Raw genomic sequence first — 19,871 nt, 5'->3', positions numbered from 1 at the left:
ATTTACACATTTGGAGACCACTTTTGCCGACCAAAAAAATTTTAGTCGCAAAAAAATGACATTTGGCGACTAAATATTAATTAGTCGCGAATGATCATTGTTTTTGGCGACCAAATATTATTGGTCGCAGAAGGTTATATTTTGGCGACCAAAAAATGAGTTGATCGCAGAAAGTGGTATACTTTTCCCGACTAACTACAAATTTGGTCGCGGAAGGTCACATATTTTTTGGCGACCAAATTTTTGGTCGCCAAAAATTTATTTTCAGCAACTAAAAAAAATTAGTCGCCAAATTTGTATTTTTAGCGACCAATATTTTAGTCGCCGTTCATTGAGATTTGGCGACTAAAAAAGTTTGTCGGCGAAGGTACTTTTTCTGCGACTAATTTGGTCTTTTGGTCGCCAAAAGTTTGAGAGGGAAATTTTATTTTTAGTGGGACGGGAATTGAAATTGTTTGGCAACAAATAAATTTGGTCGCTAATTTTAAAACGACGTCGTTTTGTACCATGAAATCAGAAAAAAAATAAAAAAATAAAATCAAATCGATGCCCTTTCTCTTTGTTTCTCGGTCTGCCCTCTCCGTCTGTGTTCTTCCTCTCAATCGGTGCCCTCAATCGGTGCCCACTCTCCGCCTCTGGGACCTCTCCACTGGCATCACTGCTCGCCGCTTCGTCTGCCACTCCAAAGATGTCCTCTCCGTCGCTTTCTCCTTCGATAATCGCCAAATCGTCTCTGCTTCCTGAGACCGCTCGATCAAGCTGTGGAACACTTTGGGTGAGTGTAAGTACACGATTTAGGATGGTGATTGAAACTCGATTGGGTTAGTTGTGTTCGATTTAGCCCTAATAATCTTCAGCCTAGGATTGTGTCTTCGTCTTAGGATCGGACTGTGAAGATTTGGAATTTGACCAATTGTAAGATTAGGGCTTCGCTTGCTGGGCATTCTGGGTATGTGAATACGGTGGCCGTGTCGCCCGATGGGTCGCTGTGTGCGAGTGGTGGGAAAGATGGGGTTATTTTGTTGTGGGATCTGGCTGAGGGAAAGAAGCTTTACTCACTCGATTCGTGTTCTACAACTTAGGGCTCCTATCAAGATATTTGGTGATTTGCATGGGCAATTTGGGGATCTTATGCGACTATTTGATGAGTATGGCTCACCTTCAACTGCTGGGGACATAGCGTAAGTGTTTTTGTTCGTAGATTATGTTTCATTTTTTGACATTTTATTCCAATATTGTTTCCATCCTTTAACAAAGAGTTCATCATTGGCCCTAACTTCTTCTAATGTTTCAGAGGCAAACATCAGCCTCTGTAACTTGTTTTATGTGTTTTTGTTTTTATATTGAAATTTTGACAAATCTGTGCCTTGATCACATATTGCGTGGATACATTTTTTAAGTTATTGGTGTAAGAATCAGTATGGCATTGCCACGGCCTGGTGTTTGGTTAGACTTGAGATGTGATGCAAACAATCAAAAGTTAAATAGGATTGAATATGTAAAAAGCATTCATTGAAACAAAGCAATAGTCAAAAGTATAGACCGGAACCACCTGAGGGTGGTGGACTGATGGTGGCTTCTTTGATTCGAATATTTCTTCACCGAGGAGCTTGATCAGGTGGCCTGATGGTGGTTTCTTTGATTTGAATATTACTTCTTGTGAAGCTTGATTTGAATTTTGAAAATCTATGATACTTTTCAGACCCTGTTTTGTACTGGGTACTGTGAATTGAGTCCAAGGTGCAATAATATGAGGCAACATATGATTTTGGCTAGATGCAGGGTCTTTTTATTATGCATAAAATGCTAGAAATAATTGTTGTTTATTGTCATGTTTCCATGGGCATTCCCATGGAACTACATTTTTCTATTGCTCTTACAGGTCTACTGTCTGCGTATTATGTTTTTTTCTTTAATGAAAGTGATTACTTCTGTTTGGCCTTTTTAAAGCATGTTCTAGGTCCTTCAGTGAGATTATGCAATTACTAGCAATTTTTTTCCCACCCTTTTATCATGATGCTAATTTCATGTATGACTATCAGATATATCGATTATCTCTTCTTAGGAGACTATGTTGATCGGGGCCAACATAGCTTGGAAACAATTACTCTTCTGCTATCTTTGAAGGTATAATACTCTTATTTGGCCTGTATGTTCTTCCTTAGTGGTTAATTATCTTAGGGCTCAAACATTTTCTTAAACTAAAACATGTTGGCTATGTTTCTGTCCATATTGATCGGTTGAACTAGAAACTTGTTACAAAGACCTAGAAGGGATCAGGTGAGTAGGTAGAAACTGATGAAAATGAACTGTTAACATGAATGATGTCGACTTTCCCAGTCAGTATTAAGTGTATGCTTAAGTAAGAGGATATGCTTGGAAACACAGTTACAAGTAACGCTTTTGAAATCTACATGGGATTGGTTAAACCTAGTTTGAGTAAGAGGATATGATTCGTTTCTGTTTTTTGCCCCATTTTCTCTAGTTCAAATTAAACAAGAAGCTTAGAGCCTTTATGGTTTTTTTTTATTGTTTTTGTCGTAATTTTCTGTGTGTGTGTGTTTTTTTTGTGTGTGTTTTGTGTGTGTGTGAAATCAAATAATAGGACTTTGCAACGTTGTTGTTTTCCTACCATTTGCATTTTCTTATAATTTTTAAGATTGAAATGTATACATCTAATTCAATGTTGAAGACTAATTCAATGTTGAAGACTGGATGTCTGAAAGAAAACTATGGATCAATTGAAGACTTTGGATCAATTCATATTGTCAACCTTTCACATGAATTAGTCTTCATATTGTCAACCTTTCATGAAAAACTAGTTTTCATATTGAATTGATCGAACCTTTCATGTGTGTTAACTTTACATGAATTAGTGATTGTCAACCTTTCACATGAATTAGTGATTGTTCGTTGCACTATGAACGTGTGTTAACTTTACATTTTACATTGATATTCCTATTCTAGGTCCTGTTTTGGAACTCTGAAGTTTGTCCAGTTGTGTTCAAGCTCAACTCCAGCTGACTGGTCCATATAAAGAAGATTATTTGTTTGTATTTAGTTTATCTAAATTGCTAATTGAACCAGTTCTATAATTATAGTTGTATATGTGTATGTATTGGGCCTTGAAAAGAACAAGTTAGCAAAGAACTAGAAAGAGGAGGATTCCAACCAACCTCAAAACATGTTAGGAAGATAAGTAGATAGAAGATAATTCAATTTACTTTTTTAATGAAATTTTAGGTGGTTTTACCTTGTCTTTCCTTCATTGGATTTGAACTCTTATGAATATTTATGGTTTCTCCATCTGTTTAACAACTCCTCAAGCTTCCAAGGTTCCCTTTAACTTTCACATGTGTTTATGTGAGGATGAGGTAACCATTATTACAGCAAAAAAGAGAGAATATGATTGAACTACATGAATATTTTTCATGCATGTTTCTTTTTAAACAAAAGTATATATCTTCTGTGTCAAATTTTTGCAAATTTATTCTCCATCCCTCTGTCAGAATTTATGTTTCTTTGGTTAATAGTGTGTTTAAATTGAAGTTATACATAATTAAGGAAAGAAAGATGACAATGAAATCTATTTGGTGGTTGGGATTGCATAAAAAATAAACATAATTTGGAATTATTTTTATTGTGTGAAACAGTGGAAAACAAATGACATGATAGCCAATTTTGATGCACCATTCTAGAAAACATTTATTAAAATTTTCTTGAAAATATGTTTACTCAACAAAATATTTAAGATAGTTTTTGGTTTGATAATGGACATTAGAAGCAAGATCAACTTTAAAATAGTTGATCAAAATCATCTCATGTGTTATCTTTATTTTGAAATAAGGCGTGCCATTTCTGACATAACATCAAGGGAGAAATTCCCTTTTTACTAAACTTGGACAGATTCTGACCCTTTGTGTGTGGATATCATAAAATATCATTCAAAACATAATAATAGCTATTGATACCCTTTTCTCATTGTCTTTCCTTTGGCTTTGGCCTTGGTTGCCTTCACCTTGCGGTGGTCGTAGCTTGCCTCGACCTAGTGATGGCAGATGTGATTGGTTGTTGCATAGGATTCAATACTAATAGTGATTGATTCCCTCACTTCCTCATGAACTCTTTTAATATGATCTGCAAAAGCCTAACTCAAGCTAGCCTCATGTTAAATGGTTACTAAATTAAAAACATGTTGATTTGTCTTTCATGCATTCTGCATTCTGCAAAGTGATGCAGTGGTAACATGTATGATGGATTGTCCGCTTATACAAAATATTTCCTATGGTCATAAGCAGAAATTTTGATTTGGTCATAAGCCCTAAACTCCATTGTCTCTATCTCGCTCTGTGTCTCGGTCCGCCCTCTCCCTCTCTGTGTTCTTTCTCTCAATCGGTGCCCACTCTCTCTAGCTCACCGAAGTCCCTCACCACCGTTGCTCACATCCGTCGCACATCGCCATCGCCCTCTGGCTTTCTCTCACACAAAGGGAGCGATTGCTGGGTATTCGCTGCTGTGGTTGTTGCTGGGTATTCGCCAAAAGCATACGTATGCATACGGTACCGTGATTTTTGCACTCTCGATCGTCGGTTGAAGACATTGTTTACTGGGCAAGGCTGGATTCTTCTTTCTACCTGGTCCTCTGTCGAACGGGTATCCAGAAAGATTTTTGGGAAATGTTTCTCCTGATGTTGTTGCAGAGAGTAGTGCCCTAATTCAAGAGTGTTTACGATCCATTCTACACTCCAGGTTTTCATCCAGCCTTCCAAGTGCTCTAAAGGGTACATTGCTCATTCCTTTGTCTTTTCTATTTGATTCCTTTTATCTTTGTTTTCTTGTAAAAGAATCGTTGACAACAATTTTAATTACTAGAATCTGAACTGTAGTCTTGAAAGCCACTGTTGTGCAAACCTTAGCTTTATATGCCTTATTGTAATTTCTTGATCCACCATTTGCTCTTGTGGTTCAGCCTGCAAACCTAAGGAATTTTTAGGGTGCCTTGCATCAGTGGATAGCACTGACACTCTGTCCGCATCATGAGTTGGTTGGCTTTTTTGCGTGTATATATATATCCACAACATACATATTTTTGTGACTTTTGGCTGTTGATATATGGTAAGTGAAAGAGGGTGGAAATACTATAACCACAAATAATACGTCTTATGGTAATAAGATTCTACTAATGCAAGGTCAATAAACAATGTATATATTACATTTTTCATGTTGGTGAAGGCATGCTATCTTCATTTCTTTCATTTTTTTCTTACGTCTATTAGCCTTTACTTGCTTTGTACTTATATTGCTTTGAGTAATATCTATTCTTTCTTATTGTGATTGACTCGCTAGAATAACATTGCTTAGTTGGTGCCCATGGTGAAACAGGTAAAAGACTGTGATATCTGTGGTGATGCTGGTCGGGAGGATTTTCTTGCAACTTGTAGCAAGTGCAGTGATGGGGCAGAGCACACGTAAGTCATTTATGATTTGTCACTTAGACATTACTAGTTTTACTGTAGTTCATTTGGTATCTTCTCTTATTCGTTTCTTTGAAATGTGAACATTCACATTTTGTTTTATTTTCAATCAATCAGTTACTGCATGGGTGTTAGGATGGAAAAAGTTCCTGAAGGCAATTGGATGTGTGAAGATTGCTTGCTTCAGGAAGAAATTGAGAAATAGAAGCAAAATAAATTGGAAAAAGTAGGTAGGACTCCGCAAGGTCCATCCTCAAATAAAAACCTCCAAAATGCTGGAAATCTAAATACCAATATTAGAACTCGTGTGGAATTGGACGCTAAAGGCTCAGATGTTGAGAAAAGTAGACGAGACAAAGTTGGTTCAATTTCACGCATCTGTGCTAAGAGACCAGCGGGCAATTTAGAATTTGACTCTATTACGAAAAGAAGGGCTCTTGAAACGAGTGTTGGATCTCCAAGGATGTCCAACCCTTGCAAAAAAAAGTCCACTTTCTCAGGGTTCTCTGCATAAGAATGTGGATAATGTGAAAGTAAAACCGACGTGTCACGTATCTACTTTCAGTGACCGCTCACCCTCATCCATGATTTCTTTTTCTAATTCACCCAAGACTCGAACAAGTCGTCAGATTTCATGAGGTAATTTTCTAGCCTTCCAAATGATATTTTAGTGATTTTAGTGATTTTCATCCAGCCTTCCAATTGCATATGTTTCATGGAGCTAACATCTTTTTAATTTAGTGATTTTAAAAATTCTGGCTTCAATGGCTTCTCCACAATCAAAATGTGCATTTAAATGAATAATGCTCAGCAACTGTTGAGCATGGGAGTGTATTCTAGAGACCAAGAATAAGCAATAAATTCAGTTAATGATATTTTCGCTCATACTCCAATGAGGCCACATTCTAAATGCTATATGTATGTACTAAGATAGGCATGCATATTAAATGGGCTCATGTTCAGACCTTGAAGTCCTCTCTTGATGAGCAAACTCTGGAATTGCAGGTTAAAATATAAGATAGGCATGCATATTTAATGTCAAGGAATCAACTCAATAAGCTTCAATCCCAACATACTATTGTGGGTATATGGATCAGGTTTTTGTAATCTATAGTACGTAAAGCCACCTCAGTCAAATTCAAGACAATCAAGACCTCTCACACAATTGTAGATTAACTCTCGGTAGAATTTTTTGGAAAACGTGGTGGCCAATAAATCACTTATGAATTTTTAAGTTAAAATCTCTTATAAACATGAAAAGCAGCAACATTAAGGAAATAAACTCATAATAAGACCAGAAACCAAGCTATATTTATTCACAAATCATCTTCATGTGAGTCCTATTAATCAACTTTCCAAACCCTGTTTTATTTTCACCAAAACTCTAGTGATTTTTTTTCATGTCTGTATTTCTCCTGTAGTGTCCAAGTCTGGAATAGTGGAAAGTCTCTTGTCATGGGCAGATTCTGGAATAGTGGTATGTTTTTATTCTTTTATTGCATTTTTATGCATTAATAAGAAGTTTAAAGTAGCACTTAACGATTTTTTTTGCATTTTGACTCTAGACCTTGGGTATTTCAATTCCAGAATTTCTATACATAAATATCTATAAATTTTCTGAAACTAAGGTGACTCATGTGTGGGCATGTGTGCATCCATCTATTCATTCCTGCAGTAATCTTTCCTATTCATTTTTTGATATGCACAGGTAAAGCATAGTAGAACATCATCCCCATCTTCTTATGAGAAGGATTTTTGTGAATTGGTAGATATATATACCAGAAAGAAAAGGCCTGATAAAAAGAAGCATAATGTGATGCTTATATACATGTATATATGCATGTGTGCATCCATTTATACATGTTTCTTCTAGTGACTCTAGTCACTTCATTTATCTTATTACTCTTCTAATTGTCCAATCCATGGTAAAGTGGGGATCTTTGAAAAATTATTCTCTTCTTAACAGGTTGAAGAGCATAGACAAGGGATTGAGAGATTGATGTGGAAGGCCATGGATGAAAAATGTCGTGCTGATAATCTGTCTCAGTAGGTTGAAGAGCATAGACAAGGGATTGAGAGATTACGAAAGGAGATAGATGAACTTGTATCCTTAAGAAAGTTGGTTAAGGCTCCTGATGACCTGTCTGATAAATGTATGAATGATGTATCTGCAAAAGTGAAAGGTGGGTTTCCGGCAAGAAAAAGTAGTGCTGCTGAAGAAAGGAGACTTGCTGATATTGAACGAAAAAAGGTTGAGGAAAATCTTATTCAGTTGGAGAAGTTAAAGAGAGAAGCCGATGACGCAAGATCAAAATTGGTTTTGGAGACATTCAAGTCTGAAGAGGCAAACAAAAAGATTGAGGCAAAAAAGAAAAAGGTGATTACAGAGAAAAAACGCGCAGATTCAGAGATGGCCAAAGCAAAAGAGCTAAGGAAGTTTGCAGAAATTAATCAGAAGAAGGTCATGGATGAAAAGTGTCATGCAGATTATTTGTCTCAGCAGGTGGAAGAGCATAGACAAAGGATTGAGAGATTACAAAGGGATACAGATGAACTCGTACCCTTGAGAAAGTTCGTTGAGGCTCCTGATAAATGCATGAATGCTGAAGCTGCAGAAGTGAAAGGTGGGCTTCGAACGGAGATATTAGAGAGAGAAGCTGATGAGTCGAAGTTGGTTTTGGAGTACTTAAAGTCTGAACAGGTAAACAAAGGGCTCAAGGAAGAAAAACAATAGGTGATCAGAGAAAAAAAGCATGCAGATTCAGAGACAAGGAAAGCAGAAGAGCAGAGAAAGGTTGCAGAAACAAATAAGAAGGCGGCCATGGAAGAAAGACATCGTGCGAATCAGTTAGCTCAGCAATTAGAGGATAATAAGCGAAGAATAGAGGAACTACAGAAAGAGATATTGGAACTTGTGTCCTCTAGAACATTGGTTGAGGCTCCTGCTGTTCTGCCCGATAAAAATATGAATTCTGAAACTGCTATAATGAAGCTGCAGAGAAAAAAACTGAAGTTTAAAAAGAAGCAAGTAAAACATGCAAAAAAAGTTGCTGAGTTTGAAATATATCGTAATAATATACTACAACAAGAACTATGTTGCTTAAGGCAGGGTTTTGTTCAATTTTCGCATCGCCTGGATGTACTAAATAACTACTTCTCACAGCAGGGTGAAGGTAGTGATGACCTGGTAAAGGTCGGTTTCTCTTTTGCTTATTATTCATTTAAACTATCTGAACATACTCGAATTAAATTTTTGTTGATTATTTGATAGGTACAGTGATGTCATTTATCAATAATAGTCTATAGCATACAGGTTTCTAGTGTTTGTTATTGGACTATATTTTGGTTGAGTTTACTTAGAAGCAAGTTAATTGAAGTACATACATATTTGACTGATGGCTGTTTAGCTTTTAATCTGATGGGTGAGTAATCCAATCAGGGCTTATGCTCTTATAATTCATCATGGACTTGCTTGTATTTGTATTTTAATAAATATTAGGAGATAGTTATTTGGTTGAAGATTATAAATAATGCTATTCATATGTAGCTGTTGTTAGTCAAGTTTTGTAGCCTGAGAATATATAGTTTCAACTTTAAATTCTTGAGTTATGTGTTGAGTACTTATTCATCCTATTTTCTGTATTCTTTGCAAGTGATTAGATTTCGATATCTTATGCTTTTTTATTTTTTCTCCTTCCTTGAACCAGAGCATACACAAGTTTCTTCACATGGTATTTACTTAACTACTTGTCTAATTTTTGCAGACTGGCAACGCCTTTAATACTCCAAGCTTAAACTTGAGGAGGGAACGCTTCAGTAAAAAGCAGCGCAATAATGAGCTTGTAAAGCCTATTTGCACAGCTATAGATGCCTCTGATTTTATCAAGCAAACCATAGAATATTTGAGATTGCTTTCTCAATAACATTAATCTGAAGGGCAGATTTTGATTTTGAATCTTGCTCACCCCATGATTCCACATCAAATTGATCATCTTGTAACTCAACCTTTTGTTCCAATGGAGTTCTTAGTTCTACATTATGATGGATAGGTGAAGATACAGTGTCTTCTGCAATCTCAATATCATTAATCTTCTGGGCAGATTTTGACTCTGAATCTTGGTCATGTTGATCTGAAGACAATGGGACTGTGGTAGCATCAGCAATATGCATTTTTAGCTCTGCATTATGATGGGTAGATGAAGATACAGTATCTTTTGCAATCTCAATAGCATTAATCTTCTGGGAAGATTTTGACTCTGAATCTTGGTCATGTTGATCTGAAGACAATGGGACTGTGGTAGCATCAGCAATATGCAGACTGTTTCTGGATGTTGCAACCGTAGAAGAGTCAATTACACTGTTGAGGAATTCTGAATTAGAATCATCACAAGAAACTGTATTGCACAAAACAGAGTCCAAATTTGATGAAGCAACTGCCTGTTGATCCACCTCCTTTTCTGTGCAAGATTCTTGAAAATGCTCTGGGGAACATGCCTCATTGATTTCCATACCATTTTGATGTAAATCCTCGAGAATAGTAATAGATTCTTCTTGCAATTTTGTGGGACTGGTAGAAAAAGATTTGCTGTCACCTTCATTATCATCACAATGCGAGCCAACAACAGCAGTAGCCACAATCACAACTTCGGAATGAACAGTTTCAGTTACTACATCATCTAAATGCACATCGGGAACTGGTGGAGGATTTGGAGATCTTTGAAAATCAAGTGAAAATTTAAGGCTGCTATTATCCTTTCCAATGATATCCATGTCAGTGGAGAATCCACCCGATTCTTCACAATCTGCTGCATTGGAAGCCACATCAAGATTTTTCTCTCTAGAATATGAAAAACCCACTTCTGCTGAATCAAGTTCATGTGGGGAAATATTTTCTGATATTCCTGAGAACTGATGCTTTGTAAAGCTAGTAGCCTCTAGATTGTCCACTGTCGGAGTTGAGCTAATTGCTCTCTCCTCGGGCATTGGAGGAGCATCATCTACTTTAGAAACTATGCCATCAGGCTTCATATCAGGATGACAAGTTTCCAGTTTTGGGAAGGCTGAATCAAGATGCTGCTCTTCTGCATGTGAAGCAACTGAATGTGGTCAGACAATCTGAATCTTGGAAGGAGAGTTTGGGAGGCAGAAAGTTCTAGCGTTTTTCTTAACAAGGTCACGAAGCTAAATTGTACAAGACTACTTGGCAGTATGAGCATTTTTGGGAGGATTAAATATTTTTGGATGGATATGTATGGATAACAAATATTAGTAGTTTTATTTGTTGATAGCTGCGCATGGATAACAAATAGTTATGTTTCAAATTGTTATACTAGATGGATGTGACTTGTGAATGAAAACTTAGAATAGTTGTATTGTGTCGAATGTTAATGAATTATGTATTGTGTCGAATGTTAATGATTCAGTTAATTTGAATGATGCTTTAAACTTATAGGTTTATTATGGATTGAATGAATTATTAGGAATTACAGGTGTATTGTTTTCCTGCTTTGGCGACCAATTTATTAGTCGCGGCATCCAAAATAATTTTTTTTCGCAAAAAATGACAATTGCCGACCAAGAGTTTTGGTCGCAAAAAATACATCTATTGCCGACCAAAACAGCTCTTGGTCGTGGAAACTCACTTTTGCCGACCAAAAGTTTTGGTGGCGAAAAGTAACAAATGGCGACCAAATTTTTTGGTCGTGGAATGTCACAATTGGCGACCAAACATTTTGGTCGTTGAATGTGATAATTGGCGACCAAACTTTTTGGTCGCGAAATGTGTCAATTGGCGACTAAGATATTTGGTCGGGAAAATATCACTTTTCGCGACCAAAGTGTTTTAGCGACAAAATGAATTAGTCGCGGTAATTAAATATTTAGCGACCAAAAATTTAGTCGGCAAATCCAACTTTTGCCGACCAACCAAAATTTTGGTCGCGAATTACTTTTGCCGACCCTCAATTAGCGACCAAAGTGGCGACCAAAAAAATTGGTCGCGGATAACTTTTGCCGACCAAAAATGGACTTTTAGCGACCAATTTGTTTGTTGCCAAAAGTGTTAATTCTTGTAGTGAAATAAAGAAACATGAAATTTAACCAATGATACATTAAATTTTAAAAATGATAGGGTGAGTCCGGTCTAGAATCTTACGCAAGTGAGTTGCGAACCCTAACATGGCACGGGAAGGTATTTTGGCTCTTATCGGTGTAGGCAATATAAGGTTGGTGGTGCGGGTGTCACAACATAGACCGTTCCCTTGGGGCAGACCGTGATGTCACGACTTGGGTATGTAACCCTGGTGCGTGGGCATCATTAGTAGTTACAGTAAGTAATATTTGAACATTTGACCAAGGGGGAGTCAGAATTGCCCGTGGCCATTGCTTAGCAGTTGGGTGGAAATAGTGCTCCGCTGGGAGTTACTTAAATTTATCCGATAAACTAAATCTATGAAAATTTAAAGAGAAAGGTGGACATATTCCTTATGATGAAATACTGCTTCCGTTTGTTATATTTTTTTTAATTGATTTATTATTATCTATTGTTATTATTTCAACTGATAACATTCCTTTTATGCTTACTAAATGTTACTTGTTATTTTGTTATTACACATTATTCATAAATTGTGAGTATTATTATCGGGGTGGATATTTTCGGGTTGTAGTATCTTATTGAGCTCGTCACTCATTGGCATTCCCGTTGCCCTGTCATTTTATGCCAGGTACCAAAGAAACCGAAGGAAACACCGAGGTCTTGCAAGGCGACACTCAGCCTTGGTTAGCTTGAGGAGTGCCAAGTTTCATGAACTATTTTCTAAAATTTCTAATTTTTTTCTAGTTTTGTTTTTATATTTGTATCATTTCTTTTATGTACTAAGACTAAGTCGTGATGTAAGAACTTTAAATTTTGGGTTGTTAATTAATGGATATTAGTAATATTGGTGGCAATATTGATTTTAAATTCTAAATCTTATTATGATGTCCTTAAATTTTGGGGCGTCACACTCACACTGCCTCTTCTTTCTCTTTTTCTTCTTTGTCATCAATTTGATTCTCTCGTTTGGCATGGCAGAACACAGCACAACATTGATATTGGGACTGATTTTTCCCTCTCCCTCTCACTCTCTCACATTGTCTCATCTTCCTCTTTTTCTTCTTTGTCATCAATCTTATTTTTCAGGCTGATATTCTGATTTTTCAGGCTGATATTCTGATTTTTCAGGCTAATATTCTGATTTTCGGGACTGATATATTCTATTTTTGGACTGATTTTGGAACTGATTTTTGAGACTGGTATATTCTAACTTTCGGACTGATTTTGGAACTAATTTTTGGATTTTGGGACTGATATTCTGATTTTGAATTTTTTGGGGACTGATATTATAATTTTGAGACTGATTTTGGGGCTGATATTTTGATTTTGGGACTGATTTTGGAACACAGGACTGCACTTCAGTGTTTGTTTATTGTTGTTGTTGTTCATTATCAAAGGCTCATAGACAGCACTTCATTGTTTATTTTGATTTTGGGACTGATTTGGGTTCAAAATTCCTTTTTTTTCTTCATAGATTTATTGTCCTAAAATAATATTCACTAATCAAAAATGTATGCATGGTTTCCTTTGTTAGAAACAGAATATTAACAGTTTTTATAAAATCAAGTACTTGTATTTTGATTTTTTATTAAAAGTTTGATAGCTTATGTAATTACTCTCCTTTCATCTCCTTTGGTACAAATTTCTTCATGTACATGTATGTTTGACTTAATGCTTTTGTCACTAAGAAGCATATTCAATATATTAATATTTTATCCCATGACAATATTGTGGAATCAATAATTTGTTGACACTTTAAGTACATATAATGGTTTTGCCAATTTTATATGAAATTAGTCATATGATTTATTGCGTATGGTCATGAACTACTTCCCTTTACACTCTTGTGGCAGAAATTCTAAACAACCATCTAGCCAAATGTACGAGCACGAAATAATCTTCTCGTATAATCCTGTTAATCAAGTTTGTACTCCTTCAAACGTCGTCGCTTTGTTACCTGAAAACACAAACGTGAGCTAGCCGGCGGATGTATGCCAGAAACCTCTCTGATGCCTAAGTCAGCAAATAGACAATAGACACAAAAGCTCTGTGTATTTGAGAGTAAAAATTGTGATACCTGTACATAGGTCCTATCATGAGCTTTTATAGATTCCATTTGGCACAATCCTAGCAGGACTCCAACTCTCCTCAGCAGAGTCCTCCTAGAAATCACACTCATCAGCATAATACATATCCTGATGACACCCTTCTCACTATCAACCCAAATAAGATGCCCTAAACCTCATTACCTCAGCTCAGTAGCAGCTCAACCGAGCTAGGAAGGCCTTGCCCCACGCCAGACAGAACTAGGGCAGTCTTTAGCTGAGATAACCACTCCAGAACCCCGCACCATCATACCCCGGTTCTGCTTTGATATAACCACATCGGTTCAAGCCTTGGGCCGAATACCCATCCAGTCCACGATTGAGCTTAATCCATTCTCATTTCTGCCCATAGCGCGGCCCAATGACCAACAGTGAACCTATCTCTGCCTTATTTAGATATAAATTGCCCTCTCAATTGCCCCTTAATTCCATCTGCAGTGTATGATTGGGATTATTCTTCTCCAGCCGAGCTAGATGTACGAACCTCCAACCGAGCTCAATACTACCGGGCTCCCAATTCACTTGGTCCAAAAATGTCTTGTCAGTTGCTCTGCACGTCGTTCCACTCCTCAAGCACGTCTAAAATGTTTATTCATTCCTCTAGACACGTGGCATGCCCCCACTAGTCAAGTACACCTGTTACAACCGCCTTTGTACCATGAAATTTGAACAGTCCCGCCTATTTTCGCGCCTATACAAAAACCCATTTCTTGAACCAAAGCACTCTTACTGTTCATCTTCTCTCCCTTGCCTTTCTGAGTTCCACATCTGTATTCTAGCCCCAAAACAAGTAGCCATACCATCCGTTTCCCTCAACCAAAGCACTCTTACGTTACGCACGATCAAACTAATCATTATTTCCATCCAAATGTACAAGGGGCCAACAACCATCAAAATGTGTTAGAATACATCTCCAAACACGGAGATTACACGAAATGGGGCGAATTCCATCAGAGGGGCCGCTGCGCTAACCAAGACAACAAAGAAAATATATACCACGAGGCTCTTGCAGCCGGAAGCAAAGAAGAAGCTATAGCATTGGTAAAAAATGGCGATCCAAAATGTTTCTGGCTAAATTATGACAAGTTGTCATCTAATTATGACAAGATTTCATTTACTCCGCCATTGCCGTATGTTCATCAATTTACAGATACAGTGTAGATTGTTCCAACAGCCATACGACAATGGGTTGCGGAAAATATAAGGAATGAAGCCCAAAGATCACACAGGCCCAAGAGCATTATAATTGAAGGCCCATCTAGAATTAGGAAAACATGGGATACCCTCCTCTCCTCTCCTTTTCTTTCTTCTCACACTCGCTCGCACAGACCCTCAATATCTCTCTCTCTTGCTCTTGCTCTCATGTTACCCTCACAGTCTGTCTGTAGCAGCGGCGGTGGCGACGGCGACGACTTCCCACTGGTTTTCCCTCCGGTATCTAGGTATCTCTCCTTTGCTCTTCTCTGTTGTTCTCTCCTCTTTTTCTCTTCTTTTTCCTTCATTGGAATCAAACCCTCTTCATTGGAACCCTAGACAGTGGTGCAAAGATTGGAGATTGAGAGAGAAGGAATTGGAACCCTAGTTTTAAATCTATATAAAACTTAATATTTGCATATTTATGGCTTAAATTTTAAATACTGAGAGATGAGAATTAGCTATCTCAATACTTAATTCCTTTCATACGCGCTTCCTATAATGAACCTCAATTAATTTCCATTGGTTTCCTTATTGTTTCTTCTTCAGCTTTGAGCATTCAATATGTTTCATTAAATTATCAATTGAATTATCTTCTTCTTCTTCTTCTTTTTATATATATAAGAGTATCTATTGAAGAATTCATATAAGTTTCCAGTTTTTTTTACTTTTTATTTTTTATTTTTTATGGTTGCCAAATATTTCTTACTAAGATTCCTATTGCGTTTCCCAATCATTTTTTTAATATTTTCTTGTATATTGTCTGACCTCATTTTTAGGTTTACCCTCTAATTTTTCATTGTTAGTTCCTAGTTTGTTAACCGGAAGCATGAACATAGACACAATCATGAACACTGACACAGGCACGAGACAACTATTTTGAAAAAATTAGGATACGGACACGACATGTATACGGCATAAAGAAAATACATTTTTCATCGTCTGTCACTGTACAATGCACAACTCAAACTTGACTCTCAATCAGTGCTGTAAGGACTAGATAATCAAAAAGATCGGTAAAATACTTCCAGACATTAGCACTTCCGTACTTCCTCAAGCATTTATCATAAAATCCATACCTGAACAAAGGAAGAAAAAATTATGAATAATAATGAGGTTATAGTATTTTGTAACTTACAAGAAACTATGGTAGCTCTAAGCTGTGTGACACAGTGAAACACCTTTCCAAATTATAGGGAAAGCTACATGAATTTGTTTTGAATCTTATGATATTGTTCTATCTAAATAAATGTCTCTCGACTGGTTGGTCATCATCAAAGTCATGACTTATCTCAAACAATAACATTTTGAGCTTTCGCATAGTTTTTGCAGCCCCTTAACTACAAGGCATCAATCCTTATTCTTGTAGTAGTATTTGTTTTTTGGCACATAATCAAATCATCTCAACTTTCAATTCAATTGTCCTCCTTGGTATTATAAGCTCCAACTGTAATACATGTTCCATCTCTAAAACTATCTATAACAACTCTCATGCCAGCAAATTTTTTTTTTTTTTTAATTTTTCGATAAATAACATGGCATCAAATTTAGGAGTAGCACTATAAGATATTGTCAGTGACAGAAAAGACTACACCATTGAAGAAACAACATGAAAAGGTTGACCTGGCTTCTTTGCCAAGATCAAACACATTTGGTTATCAATAAAAATAAGGCAAGAGATGAAAATGTTTGGCATAAAAGCCTCCCCACTTTAAAACTAAAAATAAAAAATTGGTTTCATCGGTTCTATAAATAGAGGGGCAGCTTGAACTTAACATTTTCCTTCAAGATTGAACATATATATTGGAGCAATTACAAGCTTTGAAACAACTAGAGATCAGAAATAAAATTTCAATCATGAGTTTCCATCAAAGGTTGATAATTAGGCTATTTATGAACTTAGTAGACAACCCAAAGCGTACTCCAAAGTGTGGCTTCCATGCAAATAAAATAATTCTATACAATTTAGGGCATTATGGAAACTTTGTGACTCAAACTCGACAAGACTTTATTCCAATTACTTAAAATTGAATATTATGAGCAAGACTAATCTTAAATACATGAGGTGCAACCAACATAAGATTGAAAAGGGTTCAAGTTATTATTAAGTATCAAATACCATAAGGTGTCCATTTTTCCGTTAACATATAAGCAAGATCCACTAATGAGAGAAAGAACATGAAATTGTTGATACTCAATAGATTTAGAATTAAATTGAAGTAAAGAAGCATTCCCCATGGTTGTCATATTATAAAATGCCCCATCAACACAAAGGAAGAGTTCTAAAAGTCACCTGTAAATTGGGTCATACGAATAGTACAAAAATTGGAAAAGCAAGACACGATAACCAAATGAGTGAGGATATTGAGAAAATTGGGTTAAATGAATTCTTAAGTATTGAAGGAATGTAAACTAAATCATACAAGCAAACTAGAAACAGTTCAAAATGAGAACAAACAAACAGAAAATCATATGTGATGATTGATGCAAAAATGCCATTGATTGCAATTTGTCATAATTTGGTTCAAGTTAAAGGCATTACAAGGAGAACATGAAGACAATGATGGTCAGAAGAGGTGGCATGTCATGTAATAAAAAATTAAACTCTAGTAGAGTGACAGGTGAATAAGGTGACGGGTAAATTAAGCTCTACGAAGCTGATCAGTTGAAATTTAAGGTGTCATTAGTTTCAGCCCATGACAGTGCATCAAGCATAAGTCGTTAAAAATTTCTTACAGTTTCACGATGCATGGGTCAAATTAAAGAGAAAAATCATTAAGTAGCTTTATCTGGTAAAAGATCCCTTCACTGACATAGATGTTCATTTGCTAATAGCCTGGAGATGTGCATGAAGTACTGACTTTATGATTCCCCTTCCAAAAAGCATATTTACACATGAAACATATGAATTAATACCTTTTTTCTATCAGTAACATATGAATTAATACCTTCAAGATGTGGAATTCAAAAAGGCATGCATGCTTAAATGTGATGTGGATTTCAGTAACATATGCTTAAATGTCTCGTACTACTGTCAAGGTAAAAAATTTGGAAAGAAATATGTTAATGGAGCAAATTTTAAAGTCTAACGCCAAGTGTGATGTGGCTACCTGGAAATCTCTTCCCTAGTTGTGAATTTCCTTGATTAATGTTGGAATTCCTCTGATGAAATTAGCTACAATTTGTGGATTTGAACTCAAGTGTTGTGTTTTGACTTTGGACATGTGTGCCAGATGAGGAAGCTACCCAAAATCCAGGGCCGGGTACATGGATAAGTTTATGCTTGTGAATTTACTTTATTGACCGAGAACAATGAAATGCATATATGCATGCAGAAGAGCAATGCAGAGCAAAAAAATAATAGTCACGGTGTAGTGTCCTTCGCAAGGAGCCACATATAGCTCACATATGTGTATTTTTAAGATTATTGTGCACTGCTTATAGAGCTCTGCTGGGACTGTGTGGGTGAAGCAGAGAAGGTGTCATGGTCTGAGATGGGGTTGTGAGCAGAGGAGATCTGTTTTGCTACTATTTTATTTAGCTAATTTGCTGCTGTGAGCTATAAGCTGTGTTACTGCTGTGATGCAGCAAATTTGCTACTGATTTGTTGTTTTGTTAGTTCGATGCTGAATGCCAGCAAAAATAAGCTTAAATCAATGGATGAGGTCAGATCTCTTTTAAGCTTACGTGCATTGATCTTGAATGGTAGGATCCATCTTGATCAACTGCATCACCTCAGTTTTTAATTTCTGATGTATATATTAATTTTGTTGGTTGGAAAAATACAATTTTAAATTTCCTTATTTCTGCTAATGAATCCCTCTTTGTGCAGATAATGAGATTGTTTCCATTTGCAGGCTTGATCAATTGAAAGAATTGAACACTTTAGATATGAGTTTTCAGTAATCAATTTCATATCATGTGGATGACATTATTGCCCAATACCCATGCTCTGCCTATGACATATAACTGAATCACCTCATTGCCAGTAAACTTGCTTAACTTATTTGTTCTTCCAACACTTGTGATGGTCCAGTTGTTGAGAATTTGTATACTTGTGTATGTAAATCAGGTTTAAACTATTCGTTATCTATAGTCTTTATATTTTTTTCAATACTTTACTCTTGTCTAGTTCTAGGTTTGTGTCAAACAAGCAGTCATTTTTTGTTTCTCTAAACTGATGGGTATATTTCTTGATAAATGAGAAAATTAATTGTATTATGACATTTTAGAAGCTTCAGATGATTTACTGATAGCAACATCATATATACAACCAATCACCACCTTTGTACATTGAACAAAATATTTCAATGCAAGCCAATGATCTGAGATACACTCTATGCATAATAGGGTAAAGTTAAATGTTTAATGGACTTTCAATTTTTTCTTAAGTTGACCTTTCTGTACATAGCTCAAAACGGAATCGGGGGTTCATATGTTCACCTCAGCCCTGTATGTTCACATTGTACAAATATTTCAATTCAAGCCAATGACCTAAAATACACTTTATGCATAATAGGGTACATCTAAATGTTAAATGGAGCCTCAATTTTATTTAAGTTGACCTTTCTTTTCTCTACATGGCTCAAAACTGAATTGTGTTGACCTTTCTTTTCTCTACATGGCTCAAAACTGAATTGTGGGTCCATATGATATATGTTTACCTCAGCTATGTTGGAAGGTTTTTGAACAATCCAAATGTGGATATAATGATTAAACCTTGCCTCAATGGGGTTTAATGTGTTTGTAGCATAATTCTGGTACAACTGTATAGGTGATGGAGAAATCGGAAATGGAACTAATTTTCTTTTAATTATCTTTTCTTTTTAAATTTTAAAAAGCAAGCTTGCAGTTGCTCTGCACGTCGTTCCACTCCTCAAGCACGTCTAAAATGTTTATTCATTCCTCTAGACAAATGGCATGCCCCCAGTAGTCAAGTACACCTGTTACTACCGCCTTTGTACCATGAAATTTGAACAGTCCCGCCTATTTTCGCGCCTATAC

At 36.3% G+C, this 19,871-nt stretch overlaps 1 protein-coding gene and 1 long non-coding RNA gene across 2 annotated transcripts; both read left to right on the top strand.

Annotated features, from left to right (window-relative positions):
• Nucleotides 1-5,384: 5,384 nt before the first annotated feature.
• On the top strand, nt 5,385-7,561 carry LOC145820909 (uncharacterized). The gene is made up of 4 exons (XR_014362948.1): nt 5,385-5,468; nt 5,592-6,113; nt 6,896-6,951; nt 7,441-7,561. It is a non-coding gene; the product is annotated as an uncharacterized LOC145820909 (long non-coding RNA).
• An 87-nt stretch (nt 7,562-7,648) lies between these two features.
• Nucleotides 7,649-9,682, top strand: LOC145820908 (uncharacterized). Its single transcript, XM_082917586.1, has 2 exons — nt 7,649-8,667; nt 9,239-9,682. Exons 1-2 carry the CDS (start codon nt 8,296-8,298, stop codon nt 9,395-9,397), a joined length of 531 nt encoding a protein of 176 aa, XP_082773712.1. The 5' UTR covers nt 7,649-8,295; the 3' UTR covers nt 9,398-9,682.
• The last annotated feature ends 10,189 nt before the right edge of the window (nt 9,683-19,871 follow it).

Source organism: Camellia sinensis, chromosome 3 (genome assembly GCF_055761805.1).
Source record: "Camellia sinensis isolate YWXY chromosome 3, ASM5576180v1, whole genome shotgun sequence".
NCBI classification, from domain to species: Eukaryota; Viridiplantae; Streptophyta; class Magnoliopsida; order Ericales; family Theaceae; genus Camellia; species Camellia sinensis.
This window is presented reverse-complemented; position numbering and strand designations above follow the sequence as displayed.

Bases quoted from the DNA above. Each gene is read 5' to 3' on its own strand.
- LOC145820908 (XM_082917586.1), top strand. From the start codon at position 8,296: ATGGAAGAAAGACATCGTGCGAATCAGTTAGCTCAGCAATTAGAGGAT. The intron at 8,668-9,238 runs GTCGGTTTCTCT...TAATTTTTGCAG, and splicing joins GTAGTGATGACCTGGTAAAG to ACTGGCAACGCCTTTAATAC.